The sequence below is a fragment of the Acanthopagrus latus genome, chromosome 16, assembly GCF_904848185.1.
Source record: "Acanthopagrus latus isolate v.2019 chromosome 16, fAcaLat1.1, whole genome shotgun sequence".
Lineage (NCBI taxonomy): Eukaryota > Metazoa > Chordata > Actinopteri > Spariformes > Sparidae > Acanthopagrus > Acanthopagrus latus.
This window is the reverse complement of record NC_051054.1, coordinates 2,385,385-2,400,216: the sequence shown is the minus strand read 5'-3', so window position 1 is coordinate 2,400,216 and position 14,832 is coordinate 2,385,385. Positions and strand designations below refer to the sequence as shown.

At 43.4% G+C, this 14,832-nt stretch overlaps 1 protein-coding gene across 10 annotated transcripts in view; it reads left to right on the top strand.

The window, feature by feature from the left end:
- The window catches only part of LOC119034352 (potassium voltage-gated channel subfamily H member 5-like), a 138,784-nt gene that overhangs the window by 54,611 nt on the left and 69,341 nt on the right, over positions 1–14,832 (top strand). For all 10 annotated transcript variants that reach the window (XR_005079545.1, XR_005079546.1, XM_037125275.1 and 7 more), the window contains 2 exons: positions 4,005–4,397; positions 14,460–14,617. Coding sequence is in view for 8 of the 10 variants with exons in the window: in XM_037125275.1 (XP_036981170.1) it covers positions 4,005–4,397; positions 14,460–14,617 (551 nt within the window). In the remaining 2 variants the exon portion in view is untranslated. The remainder of the gene's footprint in view (positions 1–4,004; positions 4,398–14,459; positions 14,618–14,832) is intronic.

Here is a 14,832-nt window from a genome sequence, read left to right as displayed (position 1 = left end):
TCTCCCTAAATATGGAGTGCGAGCCGTCCTACGAAAGGGGACGACTTTCTACTTTTACGCTCCACGTCATGTTACTTTTGACAGGAAATCAGGAAGAACCTTGTGTATTTTCCCAGATTGACGAGTCTTTCTTCCCCTTTTTCTAGTTATCGTGACGTGTTCTCTGCTGCTGTAGACTGAACGTGAGTGAGCAACGCACAGAAAAAATGGTGGAAATACTCGATCAAATTTCAGATTTCAGGAACAGAAGAATTCCCATTTCTAATAGAAAGTTTTACAAAAGGAACGGAGCTGTAAAACAAAATCTGCTCCGTCGATGTTTTCCTGTAACCACTGAGGTCTCGCTGCATCAATCATCGAGAGGCTGAAGGGTGGCGGCGTGCAGGGACTCTCTGAGGGCCGGGGGCTAAAAAATGAATGAAAAGCGAGGAATTTATTTGAGTTTCACCAGTTTCTATTATTCTGAGATTTTAAATTAAACCTAGGATGCAGGGACAAAGTCTCTCAGCCTTCATTTTGCTTTGGTTCTGTAACCTTCTAAATTTTTATGGTTTCACGGTCTTCAAGTATTTCTGAGACCTACCTGAGGTCTACGCAACACATCGATGAAGAATAACAACTGATTAATCAATATAATTACAGTATCCTGAGCCTCTAAATGACCTGTAGTTGACATTGTTTTGTTCATTTTCATGCAGTTAATAAAATAATCTTATTTTTATTAGCTCTTTAACCAGCGTGTCAGCGCAGTAATGTTACAGTACTCTGTACTTTATTACTTGAAACTTGGCGGACGGTCACATTTTCTCTATTTCTTCTACTTCTACTTGTCTAATATGTAAATGTGTGAATAACATTAAAACTGAATCCACATGAGGTGCCCTCGTCAGTAATTGAGGGCCACTTTCTAACGCTGTCAATCCGACAGCCCACGCTGCTTAAATCTTCAGTTTATATTGACGGACTGTTCGAATGTTGTTTTTCCAACTTTCAAGCTGAAATCTCTTCAGTCCGTGTTCAATCTTCTCATGGACTTCTCCGTAACGCTTTGATGCCCCCAAATAAAAAAGTCTTTACAGTATTTTTACCTCTTAAACGACGATAAAATAACTCTTTCAGCAGATGGAGCCTGGAGGCTTTGGTGAGCAGCTGTTTCCGGTTAAAACATAAACGATCTGCAACTGAAAAAGGTCCGTCTCTGTGAGGAATCTTTCCATCATGTTGTCAGACACTTGGAATAACAACCAGTCGCAAAAACAAGCAATTCAAGTGGACGTACGCATTCGCCCAGAGGGGCTACAGTGCCGACCGGCTGCTGTGCTCTCACTCCAATCTGGACCAATCGAAACAAGATCCAGGCAAAAATATATCCAAGTTCCCCTTTAAGTGTTTGTAAACTGCTTATAAATGATAAAGAAGTGGGTTGAATTTGAGGATTATCCTGTGACCTTTCTGTCCAGCAAGATTGGAACGATAAACACATTTATAACTCGCAAGTTCTGACGTTATTGGACCACCGAGGAGCAGAACATACTGTGAACTGTCGGACCAGGACTGCATCGATCGATGACGGTTAGTTTGCACTGAACAGCAGACTACAGCTGATGTGAGGCGTCCATGTTTGTTTGGTTTTCAGGAACCAATTGAACTTTTGTCCAAGGTTGAATTTTAGTCACTCATTTTACACACTTTGATTTAAAGAGTTTTCTTGCCGTGAAACAGAAACCTTGAAGTTCTGTTGGAAGGAAGGCGACGCAGATCATGACGACTCGAGGAGGAGAGGGAGAAAATGAGTGAGGGAAGGAAGAAAAAGGAAGAAGAAGAAGTTTTGAAGGGAGGAAAGGCTGCAAGTATAGAAGGCAGGAAGAGAAGAATGTGAGATGTAATGATGGCTGGGAGGTAGGAAGAGGAAAAAGGCGTAATCAGCTACAAGCTAATACACCCTCTTTCCTATCCTCCCCGTCGGATGGTGGAGGGTTACGTAACGTCCTGTTAGCGCTCAATAGACATCGCAGGTGATCCATCTGCTCCGCAGCCTGAAAGGCACAGCTGGCGTCTTCTTTCGAGGACGCCGTCGAGTGTCACATAAGCAGAGTTGTTTTCCTTTTTTTCTCCCCCCCACAATGCCGCTGGGCTCCTAATTGGCAGTCTCATATTCGAGCGCTGGTGCTGCTCTTGACCAGCGGCTGTGTGATTGGCAGCTCTGATGATGAGGATTAGATGAGATGCAGCTCCGGAGTTATGAAGCCGGCTGTTGATCCTCGTGACTTCACATCAGACTGAGTCCTGCTGTGAGGACAAACGGGGCTAACGGAGGCTAAACAAAGCTAAACAACGCTAACTCTGAATGTGAGGAGCGATATCTGAAGGTTTCTGTTGTCATCGCTTTTAGTTGTTCTTGTACTGATTGCAAACAGTTAACACTTTGACTTTCATAATTAATTGCAGTGACAAGATCCAACCCTTGGATATGCTAAAGTTACTCTGGTGAGAATCTCACGTTGAACCTTTTTTACGAGAGTTGACAGACGCTCTGCAAAATTAGCGGCAAAGTTTCCGTCAACTGATGTGTTTGTTTCGAATCGGGCCATCTTATATCCACTTATACTTATATCCATCAATATTTCCAATAGAATCAGTCAAAAGTAGCACTTTTACTTCAGCAGTCTGTTATTTTAAAGGATTTTTTTGTATCTGTAGAGTTCATCTGTGCAGCAGCTGGATGCAAAGAGAATAATCTGCAGTTTAGTGTACGATGAGTTGGATGGTTGACGTGTGTGTGTGTGAGTGTGTGTGAGTGTGTGTGAGTGTGTGTGAGTGTGTGTGAGTGTGTGTGTGTGTGTGTGTGTGGGCTTTAATGCAGTCTGAGTTCTGCAGAGGAGGTCGAGCTCCGCGGGGGTCGTCATCATCAACACGCTGCAAACGACGGCGTAATGGCTGTTTTTATTTTCCTTTTTTTTTTTTTTTGGGTTTATTTCTCTCTGCCTCTCGTCTGATTTTGTGTCCTCTTCTGTCTCCGTCTCATTTCAAGCCACATTTATTCATTATGCAGTTTTGTCACAGAGAGAGCGTTAAAGAAGAGATGAATAAAGACGAAAAGGTGGAAGAAAACATTACAGATTTCTGATGTACTCTTTGCACATCGAGCAGCAGCAGGGGGTCATTATAACGAGAATATAAAACAACATAATATTCTTATTCTTAGTGCTTATTTTTCCTTCTTGATGTCTTTCATCCGTTTCACTAGTTTAATTCCATCATTTCCTTTCTCGAACTTCCTCTTTCTACTCTGTGCTCTCAAAACAGTTGGAGTGAATTTACATTACCTCAGGCGTCTATTACAAATCTAACTTTTCTTGGCACGCAACAGTAAATTAATGAATAAATTAATCAGGGTTGTGTTCGTCTTTGTGTTTGATTTAAAGTATGAAAACTGGGTCAGAAAGCATAAAGAGTGAAGTTTTGATCGGTTGAATCCAGAAGTTTGAAACAAACCGTGTTAAATAAATCAATACGTTGAATTTCTTTATTTTTGAACGTCTTGGAATGGGTGAAATACACGAGGGTATAAAAAATATGTAATATGCCGTCCTGGGCTGAACTTGTTTGTTTTGTAATATTGGTTTTCTTGCTTTTTGTTCAGTTTGAAATGAGATGACGACTTGTTTGAAATAGAAAACTGTACAGAAAGATGCATTTGTGCAATAAATGTTGAACCACAAGTGGAGTTTGCAAAATGTCTTACAGATAATCGACATTAAAAGATGATGAGGGTGAACAGAAGAGAGTTAATGAGATTTAAGAGTTGGCAGGATCAGAGATAATTACGAGTCAATTAAAAGGCGCCTTTTTAAAAAGTTGTTTAAATGATGGTAAAGTTTTTGCAGCTGAAGTTGGTCGACGTGAAACTGATTTGTGTTTATGCCAAAGATATTTGTCTGTTTCCTGATTATCATTTTTTAAATCTAGCTGTGTTTGAGTTAACGTCTCCGTCTCGTCTCCAGGTTCTGCAGCTGAACTCGGACATCCTCCCGCAGTACAAGCAGGAGGCCCCGAAGACGCCGCCGCACATCATCCTCCACTACTGCACCTTCAAGACCACCTGGGACTGGGTCATCCTCATCCTCACCTTCTACACGGCCATCATGGTGCCGTACAACGTCTCCTTCAAGACCAAGCAGAACAACATCGTGTGGCTGGTGCTGGACAGCGTGGTGGACGTCATCTTCCTGGTGGACATCGTCCTCAACTTCCACACCACCTTCGTGGGCCCCGGCGGGGAGGTCATCTCCGACCCCAAGCTCATCCGCATGAACTACCTGAAGACCTGGTTCGTCATCGACCTGCTGTCCTGCCTGCCGTATGACATCATCAACGCCTTCGAGAACGTGGATGAGGTACGGTTAGGCTCTTTGGATCGCGGTGTTGACGGCTGGCGTCCGTGAGTTTACATCATGATGTGATTATTTTGACCTCCAGCTGAGCGGACAGACGATCAGCTTCAGAACTCTCATCCTTGAAAACACAGCAGCTGTTCTGGAAATCGATTCGATTATCAAACTAAGTGAAAGTGATTTCTCAGAGTCTGGGGGTGAGAAGTAGGTCGTGACTTTGCAGAATTAAGCTTCATGTTAGATGCAGAGCGGCTGGTTTAATGTCAGACGTCTGAAGAGGTGATGAATCATCGTGTCATTATGTCATTATGTTTCCTGCTGCTTGCTGATTGGTTAAGCTCCCACCAGCTGGGCTCAGCTGAGTCTCAGTGCCCCATTTAACACCTGATATTAACATGTGGCTTGTACCTGGATATTATATCTGGATCAGGAGGAACTTATATAATGTAAACACACCTGGATGTGATCAGATTAGCTAGACGTCATCCTGTGGTTCGCAATGTGATTGGACATTTTTAATACCAGGTGTGAGTAGAAAATGGCTTTCTGTCCGACGGTGTTTTGAGATTCACTTTGTTGGCAGAAAGGAGGAGGAAGGACTGTTCCCTTCTGCTGGAACAAGAGGATGTTTTCAGTGGAGGGCTTGAATTAGAGATGTGGAACAGCAGTGTGTTATCGGAGACGACTCAGCGGTGTTTTTGTCTTCGGGACTACAGATGCTGGGAGTCGCAGGGAAGGTACTGATGGCTCTGTGGGAAGCTGGGTCGGTTCTTTTGTCCACTGCTTTGATTAAAGGGATAGTTCAACCCCAAAGCAAGAAGTACACATCTACTCCTGGGCGAGAGGCTAGCAAGCTAAGCTAACTATGAATATCCTGCGCTGTCACGAGCACAAACCTCGTCTACGTGATGCTGTTGTTGGATGTAGTTCAGTCGCGCTCACAACAAGGTCTTGAATAATCGTGTTGCTGATGAGTTGTTCAAAACTCACACCAAAACAATCTGGATGGATAAAAAGCTCTTGTGTTTTTGATTCTGGGTCGGAGAGTTTGAGTTTATAACAGTCAGGATTCAATAACGGTCAGATTTAAATGTATCGCAGGTTTGTGTCTCACAAAGTGTTTTCTCTCTGGAGTTTGTGACACAACAGCAGGTGCCGATTCAGTTAATAAGCTCATGAAGCTCATTGATTAATAATTGATAATGGTTTTCTCTCCGGCTGAGATAATAGATGACAGTCTGCCTGGCGAAAGTGGAGAATAATTGTGGTTCCTCCCTCTCCTGCCGTCTTCCACTGTGTTTATCTGCAGCAGCTTGAAATTCATTATTGAATTCCCTTTTTTAAAAAAAACGATACAGTCGAGCTTCTCAGGTCAGCTGGGCGTATTTAAGTCCGATAGCACGAAGGATTGAAGGAGGACCGAAGATAATCATGGTTGGATTGTTGTTATGATCTTCTGTTGAGGCTGAGGTGAGTTTCTTCAGGAGAGAGAACAGAAGCTGATAGTCAGGATGTTTTCCTGAACTACTGCAGATCTTCACCTGATTCTGACAGAAAATCTAACTCACATTGATCTTTAACAGCTTTAGAGTCTAATTAGTTTCAGACAACAGCTGTTGTTGGTTACATCGGCCTGAGGGAAGGAGAGATTTTACATCCCGAACCTGTTTTCAGTGTGATGCTTCTTGGGTTGATCAGGCCGACTCGCTGCGTTTCTTCACAGCCAGATATTGAGGAGTTTCATCAATACGGCCTGAAGTCCATTAACGGTGATTTTCCACTTGATTTCCCTCTGAATTAATTAGACTTCTGCCTCGGTGGAAGAATCTTTTCGATGTGAAACAAACACAGAAACAAATATCTTCTATTGTTCATTTTCTCATTTAAAACCAATCTCTTCACAAGTGGGTGTGTATATTGTTTAATAAATTAGAAAAAGAACACTTCACTGTAGGTGTGTGCTCGTGGCGTCCATTATTGTATTGAATGCGTGTGTGTGTGTGCGTCTGCCAAGCGACGGCTTAATTAGCGTTAGTTTTGAACGCCAGTAATAATAATAAAAGCAGTATTTAAGCTGCCAGCAGCCGGATCTTTCAACATCTATTAATTTTACGTGCCAGAAAGTCATTCCACACCTCCCTCAGTGTTTTATTCTGGTTCTGAGCAACATTTAGACACAATGACACACAAAACACACAAACACACAGAATATCAACTTGTGAGACTAGAAAACTTTTAAAGTTTAAAGTTTTTGGTGCATTTGTTGTTGAAACAGGTTGTATATTAAGGATTATTCTACTTCTACAGTTGTTGGGGCCTGATCCTGAACATTGAAGGAAAACATTTTTGAAGTTTGTTGGCAAACATTTGCTTCTTCCAACCTGGGCTGGGCTGTTATATCATATATATACTGTATATATACATTTATCCATCATGACAGACTATATGTCGTGTTGTGTATCATGTTGGTTTTTGCATTATTAAAACTCACCTCCAGCCTCGGTGCCTGAACTCGGGTCCTCAAAGGTGTGCAGTGTTAACCTCCCTTTTACATTAGTGTCTCCACTGAGAGTTACCTAGCTGGGCTGATGAAAAGATATAGTAATATTGTTGCCATGGTAACCTGCAGTTAAATACACCCTGAGGACGGATTGAAGAGAAGCAGTTAAACTGTTGTTTCACCTCGTCCTGATATAAAGTTCAACAACTTCCAGCCAGTCGGAAACAAACATGGCCGCTGGTCTGATGGTCTGTTGAATGTTGGTGAATTACAATGTTTTCTAACAGGCCGTGAAGGGGCTCTAATGGCCCTCCTGGGATACAGCACTTGGTTTAAGTTACAGAAAACATTATTACATGAATGAACAAAGTGTCCCAGGAAGTTTTAACGCAGCTGTGACCTGACGTGAGGCTAACTGTGAGCTCACAGTTGTAACCGTCGCTGCTGAACCTCGTCCTCGGCATGTTTTTGTGTGTGAGCGTCTCCTGCTGCTGCCCGCTGCGTCCTCCTTCAGTCTGAACGCTGGATTGTATTGTGTACGCTCCCACCTGTAGGCGTGTTTGGAGCTTCTCGATTCAGGTGTCTCGCAGCCTCCGGCCTCTCGCTGCCGGTCGCTGATGGATTCGATGAGATCCCGCTGGGTGAAGTTTTCTGTTTTCTGTCTTTTTTAAACAGCAGACAGCAGCGAGCGAGCGAGCGAGCAGGACTGAAAGGAAATCAATGGCACGTAAATTTCCAGCCGCTACAGAGGACACATTCAGACGCTCTTCACCCTCTTTGCTAAATTGACATTTTTGTTGCTGCCTTCCCGTATTAGCAGGCTGAAGAATAGACGCTGCTGGCGGAGGACAGTGTGTGTGGGCGGCTTAAGGTGCAGCAAGAAAGAAAGTTGCGGAGATTATTACAGGCTCGCTGCAGACGGCTGCCGTCTCTGATGGCTGGGGTATTTTTAGTTGTAACTGACTGCAGGTTTCCGTGCCAAGCTGGTGACACGCAGGTGCTGCCAGCTCACGTACGTACACACAAAAACATCCATATTCATGACTTGTGAGGTACATTACCAAATGCAAACTATTCGTTTGTTGACTTGGAGATGCTCTTAATGTATATTCCTTTGTTTCTGACGAACTGCATCTTGTTTTTGTTGTCTTTGGTCTTTAGTGCCTTTAGTGATTGTTGCAGCTCGGTCACCAGAATATAACGAGATATCACATGCTTGTTAGGGAGATTTCACATCAGGAGGTGGAATGGAAGGTGGTGCCGTCGTTCTCTCCGCAATAAAATATTTTCCTCAGACGATTCGAGATCAGGAGCTACAGGTTGTGCTAAAACAGAACTTTCGTCTACGGTGCAGGAACTTTTCTGTTGACATTTTGGATATACAACATTTCATTTCATATCTCCTGAACAGCGACGCCTACACAGACACACATGGGTCAGCAGCGGTCACACCAACACGCCAGCTGAAGTAGTCGGGCTATGGCAGCAAAAAAAAAATGATGTAACACTCTCATGAGGAGCTGTGGCGACGCTCCCTCGGGTCGAAACAGAGGTGTGTGAGGAGTCAGGGTGTGTGTTTGTGTGTGTGTTGTGTTGGAGGAACCCCCCGCGGGTCCCAGAGCCACCTGTTGTCACGGAGGAGCCCGGCAGGCCGATGGGAGCTCACAGCGTGTGTCTGCAGGCGCCGCGGCGTCTCACAAAGTCTAATCCAGGCTGACCTTTCTGCGTGGCGTGCATGCTGCCACCGCCACGGCCGGCCGAGCTGACAGAGCCGGGAGGAAGCTGTGCGCCATGCAGTCGGGGGTGGGATATTAACACAGAGAGAGGGCGGGAGGGAAGAGTCGGCGGGGAGAACGGTGGATGGAAGGAAGTGACGTGATCGAAGGAAGAGAAGAAGATTTGTTAAGGATGTGGGTGAATCTTACAGAGTGATCGTCCATCAGCAAGTAGAGCTGCAGGGATCAGTTTGATTGATCTGCATGAGTAACTTTTAAAGTAATTAAATGTGAAAATACTTCCTCCTCTATGACCGTAAACTGAACATCTGGGTTTGAGGATGTCATCTGATTGACATTTTGTGACATTATTCACTAATCGATTAAAATAGGAAATAATCGGCAGATAAATCGAGTGAAATGAATCATTAGTTGCGACCATGTTTACTAGTCAATATTAATATACAGAATATGAGAGATTCAGGTTTTCTTCACAGTCAGTACATAACAGAAACATTCAGATGCTACAGAAGAGGGTAAACAATTTATTTTGACTCGGACTTGAATTCTGAGGAAGGATGCATGGACCTTAATGAAAAGAAATCATGTGTACAGTTTCCTCCATCTTGCTGTTTCAGGCTTGATTCAGTTAAAGGGGACTGTTGGAACTTGAGGGATTTGCTCTACTGAGTGCTGTGTTCACATTTTGGTTCTGGACATTTCTCCAAATGATTTAATGATTTGGCTTCGTTAAACACATGTTGGTGCTGTTGGATAAAGACTCAGGTGATACACTAACATTGTTGAGTTTCCTGTCTGTGTTAGCACAAACGTTCAGCAGAGGTTACTGATGGATCATCTCACAAATATGTTAAACTTTAAGTATTCTAAATATTGGCACACCAACAATCTTATTAGCTCGTTTTCTTGTCGGGGTGTCGTGTTGAGCTTCTGTTTTCGGTGCCAGCGCTTCAAGTTCTTCTCTTCCACCCGTGTGAGTTTTGACAACAAAATAAAAGCATGTGGTGATTTTTTTTTCTTGCCAACTTTGCTGTGCATTTATATATTTGGAAGTGGACTGTGTGTTCCTAAAGCTGCCATATGGCTGGTCAGAAATAGCATCCTTTATGTGGCATTATTGGATCTATGAGAGTTTTTAATGTACGCCTTGGAAAGTAAAACGTCTTTTGAGTGAGTGTAGATGCTATTTTTAAATTAATAACGCTGCGTTGATGTCATATTGTACAGATGGTTACAAGATGTAATGATCTTCTGTTGGCTGCAACGTCAAAACAAAAGTTCACAAGTGCAAACAAGTCGTGATGAAACAAGTTCTTATCAGGGCTGTAGGACTGGAAAGATTCATTCTAATGGTAAATAAAGGGCGACTCCAGTGGTTTCAAAAGAAAGTCTGACTGTATGTAAGCTTATGAGAAAACTACTGTGCTTCTCACTTGATTTATTACCTCAGTTAACAGTTTCCTGTTGAGTTTATGGTCTCAATCTCAAGTTCCAAGTCTTCTTCAACACCGCATGATGTTCGTTTTGTGAACTATGATCCTATTTAGAGTAGAATAGACGATAAAGCACGGGGGTGATTTGGGGCGTCTCATCCAAATATGGTCACTTCTGGTGCCAAAAAGTAAGATGGCGATGACTGTGATGCCAAATTCAAGGCTTGAAAATGACACTCGGTGGTAACAGGACAGTCTTTTATTGTTCTATTCACAGATAAAATGAACCATTTTTGACCAAACAGCTGTAATAGTTGTAAAAGTGTTGAGAAACTTCAAATGGAGCAGAGTCATTGTTAATGTTGTTAGTTATAACTGTGCTTTTGTTCAGTATGAGTGCAGATATTGGAGATTGGAGTGTGGAGGAGACTCTGACACCAAGAGAAACTAATGAAAAACAAAACGTTTCTCTGTCCCTGCTTCTCATTTGGTCCAATTACAGTCTGATGTTAGTTCGAGGCGGTTCAATTGTGAAAGCTGACTAATCCCACAGATAGTTTATATTTGATTTCTTTCACGTCAGAAGCTTTTAAACCAAATGCGCTGCTAAACTATCAAAAACACGTTAGAAAAATAACCTTGTGTTTCAACTGATCAAAGGGAGTTAAATAAAAAAAAATTAAAGGATTAAATATTAACACAAAAAGCACCTTTTTGTGTTTTATCTCTCGCTGCTCGGGGAAGCTTCTGCTCCTGTTGCTGAGCAGTGACAATTGAATACTCAGCTGAAGCATGGCGCTCTTTAGCTAAAAGCTGAGACATTTTGAATTTTTAATGCTCACCGGATTGAGCACTGAAAAACACGTTAAGCTCCCAGTGCTGTCAAGAATATGCAACAGTGCCTCTTCTGCTTTGAAAATAATGAGAGAAAGAGCCGGCGCTGTGGAAAGAGCTCCCCGGTGGACATGTAATCTCCGTCTCCTCGTCGTCGCACTTCGCCGGGCTCCGTTTGGATAAACAGGTGCTTATGAGCCATGATTCTACATGCGTTGCGTGCGCTTGACTCATGCTCTTTTCATCTGTGGCGCTCTGTCCTGTGGCTACTTAATTTAGATGCATTTACATATGAGCTGGGAACAGTTTGAGTCCCGGGGGGGAGGCCTTTGAAGCTGTGGCTGGAGTGAGGCTGCGAGACCCGGGGAGGGCTGCGAGGGTTTGTGGCATCAGAGAGAAGCTGAGGCGAAGGTGCAGCCAAGGTCCTCTTAGTCCACTGGAGTTAAAACAGGCCTGGTCAAGTCAAAGGGGTTAGGGAAAAGTGAAGATCAAAGACAAAAGAGTCTAATTCAAGAGCAAATTAGTGACAGCAAATGTTTCTTAACTTTTGCAAAGAGTCACAAGGAGTTCTCTTAAGGATGGACACGAGTGCAGATCCACCTGTATCAGCTGTGTAGGTGTTTTCTTTAAGTTTGCCTTCAGTGTTTCCTGTGTTTTGGGAAGGTATTATAATTACCAGCCTACCTGACAACCAGAGTAAATGTTAGCAATGCTTTGTGATGTTCAGTTTTATCTTGTGACAACACTGTGCCTAGGCTCTAGTTTGGTTTAGGCACAAAACCCACTCGGCCAGGTTCATGATAAGATCATGTTTTGGCTTACAAATATTAAAACGCCATCTTGAACAGTGGTCTCTGGCTTGGCAACTATTACGTTTTAGGAAAAGATCCTGTCTTGCCTTACAATACTTGGTTTTGTGCCCTAAAGTCTCTTTAGATATACCCAATGGTTTCACGCTTATGCAATTTGAAATGCAGCCTTGAACAGTGGTCTCTGGCTTGACGCAGCTTTTTGAGGTTAGGAAAATACCATATTTTGGCTTTAAAAACCCAGTTCTGTCACCACAAACATGTCTGTAAAGTGTTGCAGTGTCTCAGTGTATAGTGGAACAGAGGAGGATGAGGGGGGGCAGGTAGACTTTGAGCTCTTGTCTGGATAAAATATGCAAAATTTATGACGGAGCAGAAAGATGCTGAGCAGTGCAAAAGCACAGAGTCAAGAAACTTTGAGAGAAGCTTCGGTCTGTTACCGGGGTTAAGATTTTAAGGTTGACTGGTGCTGGTCCAGCTGACGATGGACAGTTTGAAGTTGAATCTCCTCGTCCTCAGCGCTCTGTGTTACGTAACATCAGCTCCTGCATCATTAGATAACCCTGCTGGCTTCTATCTATTTTTTCCCCTCTACGCTGTAAAATGATTGTTTTTGTAATGTTGGTAAATATTTAGCTCGGGGTTGTACACTGTTGGCCCCTGCTGCTCCAAACGCTCGGCTGTGTTAATTGTGTTAAAACGGATCGGGCAGAGCGTGCGGACGCCTCGGGGACCTGCTGCTGCTGCTGCTGCTGCTGCTGCTGCTGCTGCTGAAAACAAACGGTTTTGTTTATTTGAGCCTCGTTCTCAGCCAACTGTGTTTGGAGAAGTTAGTGGTATAGAACAGGGGGATAAAGAGCCCGGTCCTGTGGTCAGCTGCACTCAGGAGGATAATGGTTCAGACTGTGTGTGGTGACACTTTCTGCTGTTGTGCATTAAACTAATATTTGTGTTTACGAGTATTTGAGCCCGGCTGATATTATAATCTGAGATGGATTCTTTCAATTAGTCTACTGATGAACTGTGACCAGGAGTTGAACTCAGTAGGATGATTTATAGTGAAAATAAACATGTTGTTGGCGGACAAACTATGAAAATGTCTTGTTAGTTGTATTCCTGCCCTGTGCTGCCCGTCTCTCGCCCCTCCTGCCCTCTTTAGCTCTGCCCAGGTGTGCTACATCTTGAATGCCCAATGAGGTGCACTTGGTCTGGGAGAGAAGAGCTCAAAAAAGCTCCAGTGGCAGAATCAGAGGCTTCTGTAGTGTCGACTGCTGGTCTTAATGTCGCTCAGCCTGGGATTTTGCACCGTGGTTGTGCTTTAACTTAAGGTGTGTGTCCACAGGATCATTTACCATGTGGGAAGCCACGCACTGCATTCTGGTAGTGTAACACCGTGTTTTGAGAGCTGGGCCGTCTAGCTCTGTTGGATTCTGGAGCACGCGTCCCACAAGTGTTGTTTGTCCAAACTGGTGCAGCCGGTGAGTGTTTGCGTTGGTGTTGCCTGCTTTGGTTAAGAGTGTTAAGCTGGGAAGCATCGCGTGCCTTTTTGTTGCTACATTCTAAAGTTGTTTTGTGGTTGATTTGGGTCAGTGGTGGAGCTTTGTTCGCCCCAGGTTTAAACAGAACTCACCAGCACCACATTATATATATTAAAGTGGTATGTTGTGCACCTGAAGTACAAAAGATGGGCTCCAGGGTTCATCTTTCTTTGTGTGCATGAGTGTGTAAAGTTCCCTGCAACCATGGTTCTGCTTTTAGACGGACCTTTTCTCTGCCAGCGCTGATGTGTTTGTTATGAGACCAACACGTACAGTAACACTACTGAAAAGGGTTGCAGGGCTATTTATTTATTTTGTCCCATTCATACGCAGTGACACGTAAAATAAGTTTTAAAAAACATACAGCGTGTTGTTGATGCTCGGGGCCGTCCTGCTCACTGTACTCTTCTTGTTCTGTGACTGCCATAAGCCACAGCTCCATTATGAGTAATAACATCTGTATTAAACTCCGACTCAACTATTAATGGCTGTATTGGAAACATAACCTGCTTGTACGTCGTTGTATTTCAGGCATCATATCGCTCCTGCTCCCAAATGTTTTCCTTTCAAACAACTGTAATTGCAGATTATCTAAACGATTGAACCGTGTTTGTTTTCTGTTTTTGCAGAGACCTTGTCTGGTTTCTCTTGGGTCCAGAGCTGCATATCACTAACCAAATGTTATTTAGATGTAATTTTGATGGATGTGGCTTCGCATGCTAAAGAATGTGCTCACTGACAGGATAGAACAGCAATATGAATCTGGGCACGCTGTTGTTGTGGTTGGACAGTTTTACCCCCTGATTTATGAAATCCTCAGATTGTTCTATGATGCCTTCAGTCACTAAACCTCTCTGTTGACAAAGCTCTGCATGTGTTATTATCTCTAACTGTATTATTGCAAATACAACAAGGTGATGTGACGAGTCTCCAAATTACTTTTGGTTTAGTGGTTTAGGGAAACGTTTGAGTCTGGACTGTAAATATGATATAATTTGACATGGAAGGTGTGATTAGTAATTAGAAAGAGGATCTTTGTTGTGAGATTTTTTTCTCAGTATGCTTAAATGAATATTTGATGGACAGCTTGCTAACTGTGACTATCCAAGGTAGAAGTACATGTTGTGGGGTTTCTGCAAATGTAGACTGTGAAACTATTCTGCAGAAAGCATTTACCTGTAATAACCCATGTTTCTCCCTCCTTCCTCCCCTCAGGGCATCAGCAGCCTGTTCAGCTCCCTGAAGGTGGTCCGCCTGCTGCGTCTGGGCCGGGTGGCCAGGAAACTGGACCACTACCTGGAGTACGGGGCTGCTGTTCTGGTCCTGCTGGTCTGCGTGTTCGGACTGGTGGCTCACTGGCTGGCTTGCATCTGGTAGACTCTCATTTAAAAGTCTCATTTCTTCACAGTTTATTGCCGTTCAGAAGCTCCTGCTGGCTGCTGGGACTTTTTTCCTAATCTGTTATGTATGCTAAACATCGCTCCTGCCCTCCCCTCACTGTACATTACAACACATCTGCTGCTGTTCTGCTTCCTACAAGTGTTGTTTAGTTTCCTCACAGTCATCAGTTATATTCTAATTTATTTAT